The 23,224-nt window shown below is 38.8% G+C and overlaps 1 protein-coding gene across 8 annotated transcripts in view; it reads right to left on the bottom strand.

The window, feature by feature from the left end:
• The window catches only part of ZNF536 (zinc finger protein 536), a 408,639-nt gene that overhangs the window by 350,891 nt on the left and 34,524 nt on the right, over positions 1–23,224 (bottom strand). For all 8 annotated transcript variants that reach the window (XM_084644830.1, XM_084644831.1, XM_084644827.1 and 5 more), the window contains one exon: positions 735–816. Coding sequence is in view for 2 of the 8 variants with exons in the window: in XM_084644823.1 (XP_084500949.1) it covers positions 735–816 (82 nt within the window). In the remaining 6 variants the exon portion in view is untranslated. The remainder of the gene's footprint in view (positions 1–734; positions 817–23,224) is intronic.

Below are 23,224 nucleotides of genomic sequence, written 5' to 3'. Positions count from 1 at the left end.
GGCACCATGATTTTAATGTGAAAGTAACATGATAGGAATTGGACTGGAAGCCATCAGAATTTTAGATTTAAGAATCAGTTAATAATTATAGATTTAGTTATAGGATACTTCCTAGAATAAGTTACAGGTTACAAAGCCAAGACTTTTCTTCCAAATTTAGATCCTGGGGCCCGATTCTGATTTCACACTGGTTTTTACCCCATTGTGAACCCAAAGGGTTAATAGCAGTTACTTTTGAACTGCACTGATACAGCTGACAGGAAAATCAGGTCTATAACCTATTATGGAAAAAAAACATTGATTTAAGTAGGTGTTGTTCGCATAGTAATACAGAACAAAAAAGCGCCCTTAATAATATGCACGAGAGATCTTCAATAGAACTTGTTCAAAAACAAAATAAGTGATAAAATGAATACAACAAACTCTAATCATGAGTTTCATGGATTTTTTTAAATCAACAATCTGCTGATAAAGTATTAAACGATGATTTATTTCTAATACAATTTTACATATCTGCTGTGTAAGATGAGCATTCGTGATTTTACAAAGCAGATTTTTACTTGAAAAATCTATTCATAATCAATCTACTATAGGCAGTTTTTCCCTGAAAGAATAAATGAAAATGTTTTGGTGGAGAGATAAGAAGACACACAAGTTTGCTAGAAAAACCAGACTGTAACCACGTTCATAAACAGAGAAAAAAGTTAGGCAATAATATAATGAATGATCCTTACCAGGTAACTCTTGAACCAACGAATCTTTCTCTTGGCTGAGAGAAATTCCTAGTGACGTGGGATAGGTACTGAAGGTCAGGAACTGTAAAAACAAGAGATGTGAGAAATTTAAAATATCAAAACCCTATGTTTAAACAAGTCTTTTAAACTAAAACTTTACAATGCCACCCCCAAGTAGTTCTAATGTAACAACGTATGGAGAATACTTAGGATGGGAGTATTAACAAGATTAACACTTTTTTTTTAAGGGCTCAATAATGCAAGCGTTTGGTGGTCATTTATTATTGGGAACTGAAAAGTGCTTTCAGCTCTGGATTGTTCTGACAGGGAAAACCTCTCTTCAAGACAATGCAGAGGAACAGAATAAAATCCTTCTGATCCTATCCCCTAGGCAGTGCAGCAAGAGAGGACAAAACAGGATAAAACAAAAGTTGCATAGCAGACATACTCGAGAAACCCAGTTATTCTCTTTGACATTGATACTCTAATCTCTCAAACCAAGTCAGAGAGAACAACTACTAATTGTATTTCTACTTTTTTAATTCCATTTTAAAACAGAAATAAGTCCTTTGTAGATGATCTCATCTAATAAACCCCACTTAAAAGAGATAAGAGCCAGAAGTAAAAGCCAAGATACAATACTTCCAAGGTATTTATTTGTCTGTAGCAAATTTAGGGACATTACATTAGTAACAAAGTAAAAACAAAAACAAAGGAAGCTCTTATAGCAAAATAAAGTTCACAATATTAAAGCTATAATCTACAGAAAGCTGAGAAGTCTACGTATGTTTATGCCCATGCATGCCTGACAGATGAAATTAAAGGTCATTCTCAAACAATACACTCTTCTATCTAAACGAACTTAAGTAGTTTATACATCAGGCTACAGGCTCTCAAAACCCAGTACAGTCATCACAGCGCTAGGGCCCCATCTTGCAAAGTCTTGTTACCAAGCACAGCTCTTACTTCTCTGAGGAGTCCCATTGTCTATGCCTGGTATTCAGTGTTTGCAGAATCATGTCCTTAAATTCTGAGAGAAAAAATTAATTTCTTTTACTTCATTTTACTACAGTTGGGCTAAATCTTTCAACAGTTAAATGAGAAAGGGTTGCAGTACTCTGCCCTTTGTTCCCTTGAAGGGTAAATAATAACTGTGCTTATTTATATTGAAGGTCCAGGATACAACAATTTTACACCTCATAAATTCTGATTTTATTTTCTTTAATAAAATAGCCTTGTAACCACACACTAAAGATTGGAGATCCAACTTTCTCACTGACTTACACCTTCTGCAGTAATTTAAACCCCATCTGTGGCCTGGACAAATAGCCTCTTGCCCCATTTATATACATTCCAAAATGCTGCTTCAAGGTCATTCCCAGCTCATCAATTTGGCCACATCACCAGCTCCCCTCCTCCACTGCATCAAACACAAACTATTTGTTTTCACTTTTAAGGCCCTTACAGGTCTAACCCTGCCCTACCTATCATCTCTTATAAAGTACTGAGCCATCAACCTGTGCCATTGTTCTGTAAATGATGCCAGTCTTGAGTGCCCATTTAAAAAGTTTTCCAGTAAGCACCTTTGTGGCTCTGCCATTCTGCCCCTCTTGAATTGGAGGAACTCCCCAAAAAAATCTGCAAAGCCACCTCATTGTTCTCCTTAAATCATGCCTTAAGGCTTTCTTCTGCCATGATGCCTATAAAGAAAATCAAAAGTAGCTAGACAGCTGATTTGAGGTGACCCCTGTTTTTTCATGTTTATTGGTATTATTTCATTGTTTCCTTGTGATCCCCGAGCTGTTTGTTTTATTCATCAGTTGTCTATAGTCTTATACTTAGATTGTGAGGTGGCAGGGACAGTCCCCTTGTTTATGCTTGTGCAGTGCCAAGCACAATGGGGCCCTGCTCTATAGGTGCGACTGCAATACAAATAAATAATAATGCACGGTGCATGCAAAGAAGGTGCAAACCATTCTCATTCTGATGTCTCATTTTTTGCAAGCATAAATGGCTATACCTGGTGCAAAGCAGTGGAAAACCAGGCCCATAGTCTACAGTACTGGCAGTAGAGTATTTTAACCTTTCATAAATAATTTGGGTTTTCAAAGCCTGGTCAGTCAGATTTTGTCCTTCCTTAAATCCAAAATCAGGATCAGTTTGGATCCAGGTCACATTTATACATACCCCCACCCCCTTTCAGAATTCATATAAGTAATTCTGGTGTATTGACCCTTCTCTTTCTCTAGTTATCCAAAAACAAACAGAGCATGAGCAAACTCCTGGACAGCTGTATCTATTAAAGCGGTTATCATATAATATTTCCAATTGTACAGTGTCTAGAAAGAGTTGACAGCTTATTTGGCATTTATTGATTTATTTTGTTGATGTCTTAAAATTCAGATATACCTTTTTAGTGTTTATTCGTAACTCATTCAAAGTAAGAATGCTGAGAACTAGAAACAATGATAATAAGCCGTTGCTTTAGAAAAGATTATCTCACTAAACGGGTTCTTAGCGCTCCTTTGCCAACATAGTGGACTACATTTTTGCTATGCTATTACAAAGCTATCTGTGTTAAAAAAAATTCAGATTTTACAAACACGCTCATGACTTGCAAAATTCTAAGAATGATTCTCAAGGGGCTTTCACTAAGATGCTTTATAAATTCTGATGACAGACAGAACACAGTAAGGCTTCATCTCTTAAAGTCCTGTACTGATTTGTCTGGAGTCTTCATGTCATTGATCAGCATGTCAATGTCTCCTGCAATCTGCTTTCCAGTTCATGGCTGCGAGTGAACCCCTCAGGTTAAAAACCTTAAATGATTTAAGATCTGTGATACATAACCTCATGGACAAATTGGGAAAATCTGTAGCTTTGCACATTTAGCTGTAGTAGAAATTATTTAAAACCTTATAAAAAGATATTTTACTTACCTGTGCTAATATTATTCTAACATATTTGACATTGTGTAAAGCAGATATTTTAAACGGGTAAGCTGCAAGCATGAAAACAAATTAAGATAGTTCCATTTATATCAAATTGGGCCAAAATGTGCATTGCGTACCCCTGCAGACCAATTTATCAAACAATTGATCCTCCAGGAGCAAAATACAAGTGCAGTAGCTTTGGCCTCCCCAGTGAAAGAATCAGTTCCCTCCATGCACATGAGCAGCAATGGAAGTTATTACACACAGCCCTTCCCGGAAAGAAGAATAAACCTGGGATGCCTTCACAAAAAGCCTGATAAAGAGTACAGTGGAGATATACGAAATGCAATTCTTCACCTAAACATGCACATGTAACTCATCACTGTTAAAAGAAATCTCTCTCTCTCACACACACACACACACACACACATTAAAGAGAGAAAGGGATGTCTCTTCCCACTGATGAAACGCAGGGAGGGATTTATGCAGGTGATAAGAGTTATGTACAAAAAACTACCACACAAAAATGGGAGAATAGACCCTTAAAGTATAGGCTCACTCAGAACCCCTGGGAGCTTTTCCTGAGAGAAGAGAGAGAGCGGATTTCAATCATCAGGGCCTCAGCACCACATCCTAGGCCCATTGAAGTGAATGGAAAACTGCCATTGATTTCAGTGGGACAAGGACTGTCCCCTCTGTAAACAGACCTTTTGAGGAGATGACATGTCACATTTAACTAATTATTTTCACTATCAGTTGTTTCCTGACGGCCTCACAAAAGCTGCTACAGCTGTTAGAAATGCATGGCCAGAAAGACAGACATGTAGGCAGGCAAACAGACTGAACTACACTAGGAGTCCAGCAGCCCTTTAATGGGAAAACTTTCAATTCAGTTCAGCGTGAATTTTGCATACACTGTAATTGCAGGTTAGGAAACACTGAGCCTTAAAGGCCCATTTTAATGTCACTGGGAGTTACATGCACAAATGGAGAAGGAGAACAGGCCCCTAAAGCAGGATGTTGGAATTCATCTCTCTGGTTTTCTATTGTTCTCTAAGAACCAAGAATTTACTCTGAGAACTGGCACCACAGTTCTTGGGCCAGGGCACGATTTCAACTCTTGACACAGCAGGTTACACTGTGAACTGCTGACTTGATCTGCAATGGGGCAGGCCTTCCATTCCACATGCTCTCCTCACTTGTACTTGGGGATTCCCAAAAGCGAACACTGATTTGGGGGTGGGGGGAGGGGGCAGAGAGTTTGTGGTAGGAATAAGTAAACTTCCCATCACTACAACAAATGCCCTTTCTTCCAGGTGAACCTGAATCTTTATTGTGGTGCAAGAAAGTACCCTCATTTCACTAAGATGTAGGCAGCATGCTACAAATTGCCCCTCCCTTATTTCTTTCTGGTGACAGCTAGCATGACATGGCAGAGGGCTCAGCGCAGGAATTACACCATATTTGGCCTGCTTGTGATCTGTGCAAGTTTACAAAACCTTTGCGTAGAATAGTCCACTGTGGCACAATTTTTTCCGATTCCTTGTTCTGACCCTGATTTTCCTACACAAACATATGAACTGTGGACATTGTTAATCCTGGTTAACATTATATTTTGTGCAGCTTCAGGCTACAGCGTTCATTCTGTGCTTAAATGTGAAAATACCATTAATTAACAAAAAACATTCACAACTAGTCCCATATCTGGGGCTACTCTTGGTCATACAAGTAAACACATATTTCAGCATTGTGCATTTGGTAGGCCTTCCCATAGCTAGCTTTGTTAGAGCCTGATTTAAAGCCAATTGAAGTCAGTGAAAAAACTCCCATTGACTTAAGTAGGCTGTGGATCAGGTCCTTACTACAGCTCCGTGGTTCAGCATGGCTGCTAATAACATCTGTACTGCTTGTGGCAAGCACGGTTTAACTGTGATTTGGCATTTACAGCTGTGGATTTGGAAGAGGGTAGTATTTAACCCCAGGGACCATATACTGCCCTCAATACATACACACACTTCCATTGATGTCAGCCAGATCCAGATGCAGCTGGAGGGCAGTGGGTTTATATCATCAGTTAATTACATATTGTGGGGGAAATCCTACCCTAAAATCCAGCACGGATGTGCTGTGAGGTACAGGGGGAGGAGAGGGCACAAGGAACTTCTTCCTCGGTTCACATATCCATGTAGCAGCAGGGCAGAATGGACTTCTAGGGCAAAACCCTGACCCTACTTAAGTCAATGGGACCTTTGCCACGAACTTCAACAAGGCCAGGATTTCACCCTCTGGAACTCCAGTGTTGGGAAGAAAGGGCCAGGCCAATGTGCCTGCTAGCACTCCCCAACCCCAGGGGGAAGCAGTCTGCCAGATCAGTGGCATGAGCAGGCCCTGGGCCCCGATGCATATACAAGAGCTATGGGAGGCTGACACCTGTTGTTTCCTTTCAGAGCAGGAGGAAGATGTGCTGCCGAGCATATCGCCCATGCTGTCACTCTGCACACTGATAAATGGTTTGTATTTATCCATTTCTTTTCACTTAAAACAGATTTCCTAAAAAAAATTCGAAAGTGTAAAGGCAACGGATTCAGCAGCCACTCTCTTGTATATTGCACACACCATGTATGTGTTAAAAGAGAAACCCTTAATTCCTGTATATCAGATAATAATCACTGATCAAGGAGACATCTGAAACCTGTTCTTTCTAAATGCTTTCAGGATGCACAAGGAACAAACATTCATGGCAATCAGATAGAATGAGTAGAAATAGGACAGAAAAGGTTTCCATCACCTGCACAACTATATAACATGTATATCTTCATATAGTACGTAACAAAAAGCCATAATGCTCACAGCCAATCAAATTACATTACTGTCTCTTTAATAATCAAATCCATGTGCACATTAACAGTGTTGAAAATTCAATTTAAACTCTTTGTCTGTTGCTGCTTACTCTAAAGATGGTCTTTCTTAAACAACAGAGCACCAAGGAGTCGTTAGGGCTCTCTCTTCATTACTTCAAAAAACCAATCATTAGACACCAGAGTATATACGTAATTAGAAAATCACTTCCTTTGCAATCCAAGCTAAGTAGTTTACATACTGTAATTACAGGGACAAAATCAATTTTTAATCATTTCACTGATTGGGCTCATCAGCTCTGTGGGAACATTGTAACCTGCTTGTTGTGCAAAAGCAACATCTGGGCTAAAACAATTACCCTTTGTTTGCTACAATATTCCTTAAATCTTTTTGCTTGCATAAAAAAATAAAAACATGAAGACAAGATATTTCGATGTCTTTTTGTCCTTCATCAACGTATATCCTAAAGTACTATTCGCAATGAGAGTTTAATGTTCCTCAGAATTTACGGTTTAACCATACACTTCCAAGGAATGTATTTTTTCAGTGAGATAAAAGTATCTGATTGTTTTAAAGAACCATTCAGCTGGCTAATTGTTCCATAGCTAACACATGGTATTCAAACAACCCACACATTACAAAAGCTCATCTGGATAATAATGGGCAACTATTATTGCAGTAGTTTACACTTTTCTAATACAAATGAATGGATTTTATCAAAATTTAAAAAAAAAATCTAAGAAGCTGGGTATGTGTGAAAAATAGATGGTATGAATTGGCAAGGCAAGGCTAAGCATTTTGTTCTCTTAATAGGAAATGACCTCATTTACATGGGAGTAATAATTAGTACTGCTTCACTGACAGTTAAGAAAAAAAGTTTCACAGTACAATACGGCAGCATCTCCTTTGTTAAGAGATCTACATTGATTATTAACCCTTGCCAAGAAAACCCAAATGTAATTCTCCACGACGTGGGCTAATGTTTCATGGCAAAGGTAAGAAGAGCTGGTTAAAACTGAATACAGCCCCCAAACCTATTCCACTGAAGTCAATGGGAATATTGTCATTGAAAACGAAGGGAGCATGACTGGATCTCAAGTTATTGCTTTTTTTAAAAAAAAAATATACTTGTTTCTAAAATATTGTTTCCTGGCTGCTGACGCCAATCACTTGTACATGCCATTTTCACTTTTACCTGGGCTGGGAAGCAAAAGTGAGTCAGCATTTTGGTCACACTTGGATGTTGTTCTAAGTACATTCATTCTTTGTGCCAGATCCAGGCAATTGCTATGGGCCTATTGTGCTGTTCTGATTGTACAAAGGGGTTAAAAAGCAGAGTTAAATAGCCAGCTGGAGTTTTTCCAGGTAATGTAAATTTAGCTATGCCATCTCTATACCATCTCCACATAGTCCCAGGCATAGGAGGCATGCAAAGGGCGAGAGGGGAAATGGCCTGTGCAGCCTGCACTTTGGCAGTGTACCAGTCTCTTGCAATCCAAAGGCTTCTCTAACTTGCACTTGTACCAGAGGCCAAAACAGCCCCCAAATGACCGGAGAATGAGGCCTACTATTTGATTATTACTATTTATAAGGTATCTCACATAATTTACTGTAAAGTGGCTCTGGCAAGGCCTGCTAAACCAGCTAAAAACACAGCTTCCTTTTCTGTAGTGAAATTTAGACAGACATAAAGTGCTGGATTGACAAAGCCTGGAGACTGGAGTCCTGTATCCATACTGAGATCAGCCACAGTACAGACTGGCAGACTGAGCTCCCCCACACATCCCTGTCAAAGGGACCTTCTTTTTGAATAATTTACACAACATTTAGGCAAAAATATTTTGTATTTTATTCAGCAGATGCATTTTTTTCCTTATAATGAGGCCCTCATTAAACCAAATGTATGTGTCATATTGTCAGACAAATATATGTTAAAATGTCACTTTGAATATGAAATAAAGCATTATTTAGGGGCCTGACTCATTAAAGAAAAAAAATATAAGCAAAAGGAAAAAAATGTGTGTGTGTGTGTGTGTGTGTGTGTTAGAAACTATGGTCCAAATTTACTACCGGTGTAAGCCGAGGCAATTTCAGTGAATTAAAGGGGTTGTGCCCATGTGCATCAGAGGTAAACGAGTCGCTACTAATAAAAATATATGTAATAAACAAATACTAAAAGCAAAATGATGACTGCTACTTATGGTATAGTATATTGGCACATAAAAAAGGTTTATTTGTAGCTGCCTTTCTGAAAAAATAAGAGTGAAGCCACCATGCTTGTTTTCCCCACTGATCAAATGTTATATGAAGTAGTATTAGCCATCGTCTTTGACTACAGTCCCATAGCAACAACAAAATGGTAGCACACGAAGCACATTGCATCTTTCTCTTACATCTCATTTACTTTTGCTCCAATCTGGAGGACCAACCCCTCGGGTGAAGTCTGAGATCATCCCTAGCTATACTGTAGAGAACTTTTACAATATTTTCCTTTCTTAAAGTTGTATAAAAACAAAAAGCAGCAAAATAATGTTAAGTATTTACTGATAAGAGCATTATTATAATACCTACTATATGACACAGAGAGAACATACTGATGGGCTGTGGTTTGAATGCTATATTTATTGATCCACACAGTTAAAATTTAGGTATCCCACACAAGAATGATGAAATAGGCCCCAGGCCACATTATCCCATTCATGCTCTTTTCATCCAAGGAAACAAAATAATTCGCATGTGAGAGCCCAACATATTTTCATCCAATGTTGACAATATTCCACCACCACCACCCACCCACCCACCCACCCCCGCTGGTAATCTCTCACCTTAAGTGATAACTCTCGTTACAGTGTGTATGGTAACACCCATTGTTTCATGTTCTCTGTGTATATAAATCTCCCCACTGAATGCATCCGATGCAGTGAGCTGTAGCTCACGAAAGCTCATGCTCAAATAAATTTGTTAGTCTCTAAGGTGCCACAAGTACTCCTTTTCTTTTTGCGAATACAGACTAACACGGCTGCTATTCTGAAACCTGTCAATATTTTTAAAGTGCATGTATTTTGGGCACGAAATATAGTAGTGGCTGCTTGCACTTATGGAGAAGATAAGCTTAGTGAATCACTGAAGTATACACTTTAATTGGAAAAAGTGGAGTGTATCCACATATACACAGAATATGAGGAAAAGAAAACCTGGGCTGGTGATCTTCTGTTCAACTCTGGATTAGCATAAAGAATGTAATAGTTGAGATGTACCATCCTTACGTTGCACCTATGGAAAGCTTTAGGGAGCGGGGGTATGGGGTAGCAGGGCAAGCTCACAAATAAGAGCTTTGCACATTAACTAGCACTGGACACCACTTGCAACATCTGCTGAGTCAATTTCTCAGTCACCTTGTGAAAAAAGGGTCTTGGGAAGAGTCATTGGATAATGGGCCTGATCCTGCCTATCTTTGCACCCAAGGGTAGTCGAGTTGAGTTCAATAGATCTCTTGACTTGTGTGAGTTGTTGGGTTTCCAGGATCATTCCCAATGTTTGAAAAGTGTTATAAATGGGTTACTTCAGCTGTTTGTCACTAGACGTGGGCCTCTGCTGCAAAGTTCAGATCTAGAAAAGTTCACAGAGTGTTGGGAGGTTCCGGCTCATCTCTATACTAGCAACTACTTTGAGGAACATTGTATAGCTATACAAATATAAAGCCATTTTTGTGTGTGAATACTTCCAAGTTGCACAAAGCAATAACTGTTGTTGAAGCTGATGGTAATGTAAACAGAATACACAATAGTAGTACCTGTTGCCCGTCAGGTTTTAAGGGTATTTTGCTATCTGGCTCTGAGTTGTCGTTACAAATAATTAGTGATAAATACATGACCCAAGACCTTTCTGGGGATAAAACAAATCAAGTCTCATTTTTAAAGGGGAGGAAATTTAAAACATTTATAAAAAAGCAGTTTAGAAAAGAGCATATCCAGTTAGTGCATCAGATTATAACACATCATATGAGACAGTTTCCACCACATCACATAAAAAGTGATACTACCCCATCTCAACCTGTTTGAGAGAGAGTTTGTTTATAGATTCTCTCTTGTTTGTTTTACATTTTCCATGTAGGAAAAAAATCCAATAACCCACACAAGATGTAGGTCAAATGTTTTCTTCTCAAATCTTCCTTGATAAGTAGTGATTTAAGAAGACTACATAAGAAGTATGTTATTCGCCTTCTGCTCACAGATATAAGTGTCTCAGAAACAGCACATTTAAAAAATATATACAATGCCACTAAAATAGGAATAGAAAATGTTTTATAGATTAACAGACATTTTAATGAATTTGCACAACCCTGACTGTATACATAGCATAATGAAATGGTCTACATCCTTTCAAAGAAAAATTAGGTATTCTAGCACATAGCTTTAGAAAAGCATTGTTCGTAAAAACCTGCATTTTTTCCCAGCTACCATGTAATTTGTGAGATGCATTTTTAAATGATCTGCAACTGCAGCAGGCTTCATCAGTCAGATGATACAGATAGATAATTCACCAAACTGTCACATGATCTTCCATCAGTCTAAAAGATGTGAATATATTGCCACAAGCTTTGGGAATAATGGGTGCACCTGTTTACAGTGTCACCTCTGTTTGCTAATTGTCTCCTTGAGCTACATTTTACTTCTAATGCATTTACTTTTGACAGGCAGTGTCTATTTAGAAATCACATTACTTCAAGTGCAATTGTTCTTTTGTCTATCAAGTAAATGAAGTGTTGTTATACAGATTTCAGGTTCTGATTAGTGAAGTATCAGTGCACCACAAAGGTCAATCAGTTATTTACCTGAAGTAACAGAAGTATGACAGGCCTCCAGGTCATGGTATAGCCTGTATTAATATTATATATACTACTATATACACACATACATTCTGTTTATATGTGTGTATACACACACACACACACACACTTATTAAGGGGCAAAAACACTAATTACCATATAGATACCAAACAGGAAAAAAAATATTCATGTGAAAAACTGAAATATTAATGCAAACCTAAATATTTTCTCAAGTTATTTCAATTTAAGACAGAAGAAAATATTTAAAACTAGAGACCCAACCTTGTAAACTCTTATGCATATGAGTACCTTGATTCACATATGTAAGTATTTACATGAACAGGACTTAATTTTATAAACACATTTACTTGTTTGTTCTTATAAAATAGCTAGACAAAATTAAGTTTAAAGTCACTTATATGAAGCTGAAACTGGTAAGATGCTGTAAAAAATTAGTACGAACAACTTCTGGACTAAACAGAACCAAAGGGGATTTTTATTAACAGTCATATCTTCATTTGGATTGTGCGCACTAACATGAATTTAATGGTAGCAAAACTCAGTTAAATAATGCATAGGAATACATACACACACAGTGTATCCGTACACACTATTGTATATACTGACAATTGAAAAAAAATTGAGAACTAAGATTAGAACATTTATCACATAGCCACTTCACTGCCTATATACTGATCCCATACTGACCAGTTACAAAAAAGCTGCACTATAACTTCTCACTATTGAGGTGGAAAACTGTACTTCTTAAGTTGCTTGCCAAAGCCTGATTATTCTTCAGACAACTCTGTTGAAGTTGCATAGGACTCTTTTTTCTCTACCGTTCAAACAACAGAGAATCTTGTGATAGGAATATTAGTCTCTCATATTAAAGGCTAGGTTCATACCTAACATTCAGTCATCCTCATGTAAGCTCAATGTTCGGACTGGTCTCTGCACAGGCAACCTCTGGTGCTTACAAGGGGATTCCAACCACCACTACTATTTCACTACTTTGCCAAAAGAAACAGATACAAAAAGCCGTGCTTGCCTTAAGTCACATTCTAAATTGGCTCCCAGGGGCATTCCCCTACCTTGTTCACTAAAGCACTGTGTATGTTTTCTCAGTGTTTAGCATATGCTATGTAACCTGATCAGGACTTGTACTATTCCAGTAGTTGTTTTTCTAAAGTATGTTCCCATCAGGACTATAATTACATGCAAAATACTAGAGTTAGAATTGTTCACAAAGATATTTAAAATTTTCTCTGGCCCTGAAAGCAAATGTGTAAAGAGAAAATGGAAGAAATTGTAATATTTCCCACAAATGCAACCTGATGATAACTTCAAAGCCTTCTGAATTAATGTATCTACACCAAGATTTGAGGTAGGGTAAGAAAAATATTTACTGCTACATTATGAAGACTAGTGGAATTTTCCAATTATCTCTGCAAATGTAGACAAAATTTAAATATAACCAATCAATCACAATTGCTTTTTATACACTTATGTTTGTGGGTAAAGCTCCTAAAAAAAAATCAAGTCTGAAACTTTCAAAGCATGTTCCCCATCTTTCTTTTAAAGTCGAAAACCAAAACTATCATTAACCTTGATGGAAGCAGAATGAAGCCAAATCTTTGTAAGTGAAAGCAAGATACATGGAATTTCTGTTTCCTCACAAACCAAACAGATCTCATTAGAAAATGTAGCTCTCCATCTAAATATAGGCAGGTGGCAGAGGAAACATTCATATGGAAAGCATATAGAGGTATTAAACTAATCATCCAAGTTCTTCCTACTTAAAGGACTGCTATTGTTGTGGCTCTTTACACAACAACTATTGATGTTTATCAAATTGCTTTGCATACAGTAAATCGGATGTTCTGTAGCAACAAAAATTAACTGTGAAGGGCTCAATCCTGAAGATTTTCACGAACATGATAAGTCCTTTTGCACGCAAATGGTCCCCTTGAAATCAAGGAAGTTTCGTGTATGGGGAATGAAGTCTCAGGAACTAAAATCCAACAGAATCAGGTCTTTAACAAAAGCAGTTGTGCTACCATGAAACTCATTCAATAAAGACTTTGCATTGGAGTTAGTGCATGATTAGCTGCCACATTGTTACTGAGATATAACTGGCTAATTCAGATCACGTGTAAACAGATGGGGTTCCACTGACTTCACTGGAGTTTGACCTGTTTACAAGAAGTCTAAGTTTTGCCTAATGTATATTATCAAGTAATAACACAATTAACATCACCACTCTACTGCTTACGATACGGCACTAAGGGCACATCTTCACTGGCGCTTTACACCCCTGAGTGAGAAAGTTGCAGCGCTGAAAATTGCCAGTGTAGACAAGCCCTAAGACATTATCTCTATTGGGCACCAAAAGAAGAAGGCAGAAAGACGGAGGAATCTGAGCACTTAATACATTATGGTTTTTCTCAGTTCTGTGGCTGGGTTATGGCTTACTGTCCACACTGGAAATGGGTGCAGAAGGACCATGATGCAGCAGAAGAATTCTGGCCAACTACACCAAAATTCTCTCTGGGGCTCCCGGGAAATGCGCTGCAGAAACAGCTCTCCAGAAATACATTTCAAGGGCCTTATGTTCAGAGGTGCTGAGTACTCACAGCCCTCATTGTCTCTAATGCAGTGTGCACTCCTGCCCTCCCATATACCTGGCCAGCCCTTTCAGCAGCCTTGGCGATGCTAACCACATATGGGTACTGTGCCCTCCAGCCCCATGAATGTCAGAATTAGATGGGAAAGGCTACTTACATCCCTTTTTTTTTCCCATCTTCGCCTCTCCAAACACTATGCATACTTGTGCAAGGGCAAACCAATCGGACCCTACTGCTTTTCAGGACATTAACTTCTAAACCCCAGTGCAGGCTATAATAAAACAGCAGATATTTAATTATGTTTTAAGCATTTAGTATTTTTAAAAATCTGATAAATCTTCTAATAATCTAATCTTCCAATAAAATATTTAAGTAGGGAAAAAAATTAGGACATAATTCTCTGAAGGCAGAACTAACCTTCATTTGAGAATGGGTGAATCCAACCTTACTCCAAGGTCAGCAGTGCAAGAAACTTTGACTGTGTATCTCAGCAGGTTGTAAAACAAGGATCAACAATGATTAGGACTTTGTGGCAACTTTCAACTTTCCCTTGCAGACTGGCCATGGAGTGTGGAGGATATGTGTAAGCCAATGGAATGTATAGCAAAGTAGAGAAGCACATGAGTAGTAGCAATTCAAAAAGCAGCTGTGTACATGTTTTTTCCTCGTTAGTCTGTGAAATCACAAATGGTAGAATATGCACTGTACACTCAAAACCATGATAACATACTTGGTCACATTTTTATTATCTTTGCTCCTATGCTTCCCAAACTCGGAATGATTTCTCATCCCTCTCCCAAAAAAACCCTCCTTTTTTCATTTATTTTTACACCAAACACTTCTAATGTTGTACTAAAATGAGAAAAAATGAAAGATTATTATAAAACACAACATTTATGGCTAGAGTCTTTGGAACATTCATAGTGTTACATACATTTTCTCTAAGTATTCAGGAATGTATTGGTATTTTGAAATTATGTATCTCTAATAACACAAAAGTACTTAAGGACAGAAATAGACAGTAATGGAAAATGCAGTCAACTGTTGACAACATATAGAATTTCAAAAAATAATTTACAGAGAACAGCACAGCAGATGAGTCAAAATTTTCTCCAAAATATTTCTTGCCTCCGATAGTCCAATGTAATTCATTTTCTATCTCTGTTCATTAATCATTGTTAAAATTAGTGATCCATTTCTTCCACTCTGCCATCTGCACTCAGCTTCGTAACAAACATGACACCTTCCTGCATAATAAAACCTGACAACTACGAGGATGCATTTCCAAATAGCTTTCTGCATATTTGCACCTCTATAACTGATTCCGTTGTCAGACAAAAGTGGATTATTTAACTGGAGTTCTTTCTTTATCAATTCAATACACAGATGTGTGTGTGTGTGTGCACACACATATGTTTGTGTGTGTAAAATGATCAAGTAAAATCAGTTAATTTAAATTAAATGATATTAAATAGAAGATACTTTAGATCTGAATTACGGAAGAAGGTACGCTGATGTAGATTCATCCTTCAGTTATAAGTTTAAGGAAATAATATTTGGTTTCATCTTGTAAAGTTTGCACCCACAAGAATTATCCTGACTCTTCAATTTCTGCAAAAAAATTATTTCATATCTAGCTCTGTTTTGTTTTCTAGCCTTTGATCACTGACAATTTCAAATAAACATTTTAAGATGAAATCTACAAGCAATGAGAAGATATAAATAAGTGCACAAATAAATAATTAGAGCTCAATATGTCTTTTTAATATGGGTAGGGCCAGCTTGCTAATGTCTTGGTGGCAGTCAGCACCCCAAAGATCAGGGTTCAGTTCTTGGTCTCTTTCAGTTCCTCCAGAAACAGACAAGGATTGGAAAGACTCCTCAGCTGTGCATTTAAATGTCCTGAATTTCATAGGTGCTGTGCACACACAACTCCCATCAACGCTAAAAGATGCTGTGGTTGTTCAGTACCTCAGAAAATGAGGCCACTAGCCAATGTTCCCTCTAATTTTTGACAGGCCATGTGCGCAAAAAATTTCTTCTGTGCAAATTGTTGTGCGTGCGGTGTTTCGCCGTGTGCACGGGGTTTATGGTCTGTGTGCGCACTCACACGGACACAGCTTAGAAGGAACAGTGCCACTAGCTGGAATTCCTAGTATTAAGCCAGATACAAAGTCCACAGGAGTCTTTCCATTGACCAATAAGAAATGGAGTGGACCCATTTTTCCACAGAGACTCCTCTGGCCAGTTAATGATCAGAGCTAATGGACTACCTCTACTGGAAGACAGTAGCCATGAATGACCTCAAAGTGGGAGTGGGAGGCACAAAAGCAGGGACATACTGGCATCTCTCGGGATCTATATGTGATCATAAAGGACCTGCTAGCCTTAAAAATAAACAAACAAACAAAACTTGAATTCTCCCCGTTAGTCCTGAAAACTAAATTGTATCTGAGACTGGAAAACAACAGTTAGAGTTAAACCTTCCATTCCATCTTAATACATTGTGCCAATGGCAGGTACTGCAGGTGTCTTGTAACTGTGGGCAGAGTTACAAAATACACAGTAATCTAACCCTATCAAGTGATATCTCAGCTCAATAAAGTGAGATAAGGGCATGATGGAAACTTTAGAAACTTTCTTTTTGTCAGTTTCCTATCTCCTAAATTTTCAGTCAGGGCCTCCAAAATTATGCACATCCGTACACGCCAGCAGTTGTGTATGCAAGCTGAGGAACTGCGTGCCCAGTGATCTGATTAGCATACACATATACACACCCTTGTTCACAAATGGGTGCGTACACACATTTGATAACTGAAGTTTCAGAGGACAGATGAACATCTAGGAGAAACATTAGGGGAGGCAGCATGGTCTAGTGGTTACAGCACTAGACTTTGACTCAGGACCTGTGTTCTGTTGCCAGCTCTGCTGGGTGACCCTGGGCAAGTCACTTCACCCCTGTGTGCCATAGTTTCACCATCTGCAAAATGGGGACAATGATACTTGCCTCCTCTGAGATCAACAGACAAAAATGATTATTATTTGGCTCTTCACATTTTTATTAAAAAAATCTTCATATATAATTCATTGTTTATAGTATTGTAGTTTTTAACATGTAAAAAAAATTAAATGACTTGGTTAGAAAAATAAAACTTCTCTCCACATCTTTAAATCTTAAGGATGATGATGGCTAATCTGAGATTCTCTGTCAGATGCATGTGTAACAAAAATCCTCAATGGATGAAATTCCATTGCATCATCTTTTGGGGCAATGAAACTTATGAATGTATTCTACTGTGTTATCAATATCCTCCTTGTAATACATAAAAATGTGATAAAAAGGGACCTAAAGCATATGCCCAACAAGTCAAATTAAATAACTCATCCAATGTTAAAAATGAAAAGCAGCAATCCACTCTAAGAACAAAAGGACCCAATTCTGCTTTCAGATATGTGCATGTCACTTCCACTGATTTGGAAGTGGGAGCTCTGTATGCATATGAGGACGAAATTGGGCCCTAAGTGTCTACAAAAATAGGTTCACAAAATTAAGCCATTGTTCCATTAGAGCAAGTCAGAGAAAAATATACAAAACTACCCAAAAATAATTTTTGACACAACAGTATCTAATATCACAACCAAGGTCTTCAGAAGAAAACCTGCAAATGAGATGAAAGTGTCCATGAAAAGTTTAAACCAGATGAGAACTAAACAGCTGAATTTTAAACTTTGGAAAAATCAGGATTTATAATAGAGCTAGCAACTAACTGCTTGTGCTAGCAAGGCCATAGAGATTTTTTTTTAAACATTTCAGATTAGAATCTTATCTACACAGTTCGATTTTAACCTCAGGGTGTTGTTTAAACACTTCTTTATTATTTTGTTATTTAATATTTCATCTTAATTTGCCATGCAGTATCTAGAAATCGAGTGTCTAACCTATTTATTCATTCAACATATTTTAAAGCTTTCTGTAAATATTTGAGAGCAACTTGCCACCATCCTTTTTAATCTTTACCCTGAACAAATAAACAAACAAACAAAAAATAGGCATAGTCTCTATAGCTGGACCTTTTCCCTTCTAGATTTCTTTTTTCTTCACATGTCTGCATACTGACACATTCAATTTCAGGTTATCAGCACATCTGAATTACAGAATACTGATGGGGATAGAGGGCAGGCCTCTCTGGACTGATTAGCATCATTTAAGAAAGTATTCACTGGCTTGCTTCATTGGCTGCAGGGATTCCATGATGGGTGGCCTTTTAGCATTAGAAGTCAATATGGAGCAATCTCATTTGACAAAAGATTTGAAATATGGACAAAAGATTTGATTGTGGCTATTCATAGATAACTTTTTAATCTTAAAGCTACAAAATTTGGGGTTTCTTAAACTTTATAACTTTAATATACTTAGTTTTCACTTCTTTTAACTCTCCTCCTCTCCCTCAGTTTTTATGTACTTTTTAATTTGTGCAACACTTAAATCCAAGCTTATTTCCAAAGAAATGTCTGGATGAAAATTCAGGAAAACCTTTTAACCTACTTAGCATTTGACTATAATGGAAGCATAGTTCCTGCTTCTAATCTATAAATGTATGTAAATCCACACTGAAAAACATATTTGTGTATATGAGACTTAGACTTCCATCAGAATGAGTCACAGATGTGACCAAGTATTTCATTAACACAAATAATAATTTATGGCTCGTCATATTGTAACCTTTATTGGGAAAATGCAAACCGCTGGAATGGCTGAAAGTTTTAAAGTACAACAGAACTGTGATCTCAGAGAAATAAATATTCACTTCTGCACTGAGATATAATGATTACATGAGTCAAAACATGAAACAATAATGCTATAGTTCTCACTAACAGGAGGATTTATATACGTTTATAACACACTCATCCACTGGCCACCAGAATCACAGAGAGAGAGTGGACAGGAGAATTTTTGATTTTTCAAGCAGATGAAAGAACTTAAGTACAGAATTTAACTTTCAAGTAGATGAAAGCACTAGATGGCGACCAACCCCCCACACTGAGTATCTGATCTTGCTACACGTGAAGACAGTGGGAGTTTCACCATTAATTTCAATGGGAACAAAATCAGCCATTGAGAAATGAAGTGGAAATGGCTTTTGCTTTGTGTGCTGGCTGCCATGATTCGGGATAAGCTCAACCGACCAGGAAAACAAGATAAATATCATGCTACTTCCAACACAAGACCCATCCCAACAGACTAGGCTTGAACTTGAAATACATCACGAACAGCAGCCCAAATAATTTCACAGGTATCTAGACAAAGAGGGAAAAAATACAGCAACTCCCTCTACGGCTAGTTCACAGACATGAACCAAATTTAGCAAACCATTCTTGCTCTGCAGAGTCACTTCAAATTCCAATCAAGATTGATTTAAAATACTTTAATGAGTCAGGTCAAACAGTTAGCACAGTTTTTCACAAAGAACATCCAAAATAGGTGGCATATTCTACCTTCATATGTATGTATCTTTTAGTTCAGAGGTTCTCAAACTGTGGCCCATGGACCACTCCATTCATGTGGTCCGCGGATAGTTCCTTCTAAGGTGCGAGCCTGGGTGGCCGCACACAAGAGAATGAAGGGCCACCCACCTAATTAGTGGAACTGCGCCGGCATGGCTCCACTAATTAGGTGCCTGGACCCTGGAGAAGACGCACATGTAAGGTGAGGTGGTGGCCTTGGGGGAAATAGGGGTAGGTGGGAGCGGGCAGTGGGCTGAGAGGAGGGGGGAATTTGGGATGTGCAGGGCTGCGTCAGGCAGAGAAGGAGGTGACTTACTTCAGCTCCAGGGCTGCGGCTGCCGGGGAGAGATGGTCCTCCTTCCCAGCCTCAGCTCTGGGGCTGCTGTGGCAGGGGAGAGACCCTCCTCCTTCCCAGCCCCAGCTCGGGACCTGCCACAGCGGGGGAGAGAGGGAGAAGGAGAGACCCTCCCTCCTTCCCAGCCCCTGCTCAGGGGCTGCCGCAGCAGGGGAGAGAGAGCACATCCACTGCGTTAGAAAGGTAAGGCTACTGATATTAAAATATGAGTTATGCGCTTTTCTTTGTAGAACAAAAAATGTTAACTATTATTAAGGTTTTTTTACATAGCGCTTTTATCTGAAGTGCTTTACAATAGTTAGCTAACGGTACAAACAACATTTGGAAAGATCATTAAGTGGTCCACCAAGACCCTCAGCAATTTTCAAGTGGTCCGTGAAAAAATAAGTTTGAGAACCATTGTTCTAGTTGCTTCACCATAGGGGGGCACATCCATTCTATTCACAGAATTGCTCCTATCCTCCAACATACTCACAATTCTCCTTGCTCATGCAAATCTCTACACATGTGAGACAGTGGAAGGAGAGCAGAATAGGTCCTGAAGAAATGTATGCATTTGGCTTACTGGAATTGTATGTGCATTTCAAGTGGGCATTCAACAGTTTAAAAACTTGCCGCTTATGTGGGAGTTCAAATTTTAGGTTTTCACTTCCAGTCATTATGTGACATCTCTGCACCATTACACCAATAACATGCTCAACATCTATTTTGTCCACTTTTAAATGGAATAAGTCTAAACAGAGAAACAAAGTGCTATGGGGTACTTTCACTGTAGCTGAAACGTGCTTAAAATGGCCCTTCGCAAATGTTTCCAGTATGCTTTATACTGCAGCCCATGTACAATTCCTAAAACAACACCCTCCCCTCCACGTAAGAAATTAGAAATTTTGAGAGCTATTGAGCACAGAATTTGCCACAGCGCCTAAGCACAAAGTTATTTAGCACAGATGTTTCTGTAACTGTGAACACTGGAAAAAAGGAGAGTGCTCAATGGCCCTCACACTTCCACCTGCATAGTGGTGGTCTAGAGCAAGTAAGCTGAGTATAATATATACCGAGTAGGAACAGTGGCTGGATCGGATGTGTAGAAGCTTTTCTCTAACAGTGTTATTCTGCTTGTTTATGAAGGGATGTCAGGGGTTTTTTTGCATTTATAAAAAGACCCACATATTAAAAAGGGGTGAAATAGATTTTACATGGCTGGCTTTGAACCTGGGAATCTCCCACAGTGCAACTAATTGCACTGCCAGCAAGACACAGGAGTACACCCACAAGCAGCATAAAATGTAACTGTGAGAGGTGTGATGATGGGTCTTTATAAATAATACATTCATCCCAAGGTGCACTTGTGATTCTGCTGTAAATGTAGGTATTTTCCATTAGGCAGATGAGCATCAACATACATCCAAACACAACAGAAATAATAAGAGGAGAGGAGTTGCTTCTAGATCGGGAGGCACATTCAGCTTAAATAAAAAAATGGTAAGCATTGCACGAATGTAGGGCAGTGCACCTCTCTACAGGTTAACTATGTCTCTCTCTTTCACACATATGGCCTTAGTAATTCTCAGGCAAACATCCCCCAATTCCAACTTTCAGAACAAAAGTGAACCTCAGAGCATCCCTGGGAAGCCCAGTACTTTCCCTCTCCCTTTGCTGCTGTGGAATGGGGAGACAGAATGGCAGCCCCCTCCCATGAAGGGTTTCTCAGTGGAATGGGTAGGAAGAGTGGGCTTCTTCCCACCCCACTATCCATGTGAGGTGAGGCAAGTGAACCATTCATCCATCTTCCTGAAAACCCTAAGAGGGCAGGCTAAAGGCAACTAACCTGTCTCAGCTAAGAACAAGTAAAGACAAGTGACAAGGTAAGGGGACTGTAGGGAAGGGAGAGGCTGTTGTAATACAATGATCTTGTTATGAAATTGTCTTGTTTCATCAGGTTTTCATGGACATTCTCCTTAAAGTCTGGGGTTCTCATCAATCCCAAACTCCCAGGGAGCATGAATGCACAAGAACCAAATACAGCCCTCTGGGCTCACTAAATTCTTACACACGCTGAACCTGGCAGGTTTTCCCACAACTCAAATTGGGGCATACAGGAGCAGTAATGGATCATTCCAGTGATGTCATTCAAGAGGTAGCTTCTTCATTATTAGTTTAATTTAAGATTTTCAAATGTAAAAAGCTCATGGGTGCTTAATAATAGATCAGTAAATGATACTATCATGGTCTCTATATCAGTGATGTTGTATTCTGTCTTTGAGTCAGAACCACTCATCTTTGCCTCATAGCTCATTTTCATCTCATTCCAAACAATGCATACGCTGACGCCAAGAAAGCATAATCTGATATGGTTATACACTGTACTATTGGAGTGCAAAGATAAACATTCACACTTGGCTTACTGTTTTTGCAAAACATTAATCCATAATATGGACTCAGATCTTGTGCCAAGTTGTCATAATTTCAAAATTGGCTATACCAACCATGCAGTAACTTTTTACAACACTTTTTATAAGCATACCTCACACTGACATTGCAACTGCTCCTGACCATAAACTGCAGCCACACTGCTTTGTACTGTGATCCAGTCTGATCTAACAAACTAAGCAGGGTGGATCCAGGGCTTTAACAGGAGACCAGGCAGGTACACCTCAGTGCCCCCTTGGCTTTTGTGGCTCCATTCTCCTCCTACCTACATGGTTGTTTCTGCAAGTATCTTTTACAATTAGATCTCTGTCCCTCTTGAACTTTCTACAGTATTCCCTGAGGTGACCTCTTCTGTTCACATGGCTTGTTACTAAATTTACACGACAAACTCACAAATCTACCTCTTCACTAAGTCCTTCCACCTAATCCTGTGTCTCTGTTTGTCTCTCAGATTTCTTCTCCTAGATATCTTGACACCAACTTAATTTACATGGTTAAAACTGAACTCCTTGTCTGTCCTTCCAAGCCACTCCCCACTTTCCCTGTCACTGCTGACAATCCTACTTTCCTCCCTGTCATTCCAGGCCACATCCTGGGGATCATCTTTGACTCCTTCCTCACCTGTCCCACACATTCATATCTCAGTCTTACCACTTCTTCCTGAACAATATTTTAAAGAAACAACCTTTTCTATCTAAACAGCCACCACCACTCTTGTCCAGACCCTCATCATCTCCCATCTCGACTACAATTACTGCCTGCTTAGTGGTCTTCTGGATATCCAGTGCCTATCTGGAGCCTTTGAGCTGTACCACAATACAAATAATAAAATACATAAACAAATAATGAGGAAGTGGTGTTGCTGCTAGACAGGGGCACTGCATTCTACAAGTCAACCCTGCACCAACCCCCAAAGGTGAAACAGGGGAAACAAGGCTAATCAGTATGTGGGATT

Source organism: Lepidochelys olivacea (genome assembly GCF_965140295.1).
Source record: "Lepidochelys olivacea isolate rLepOli2 genome assembly, chromosome: 12".
Classification (NCBI taxonomy): domain Eukaryota; kingdom Metazoa; phylum Chordata; order Testudines; family Cheloniidae; genus Lepidochelys; species Lepidochelys olivacea.
The sequence above is the reverse complement of the archived record's forward strand: the minus strand, read 5'-3'. Positions and strand labels throughout refer to the sequence as shown.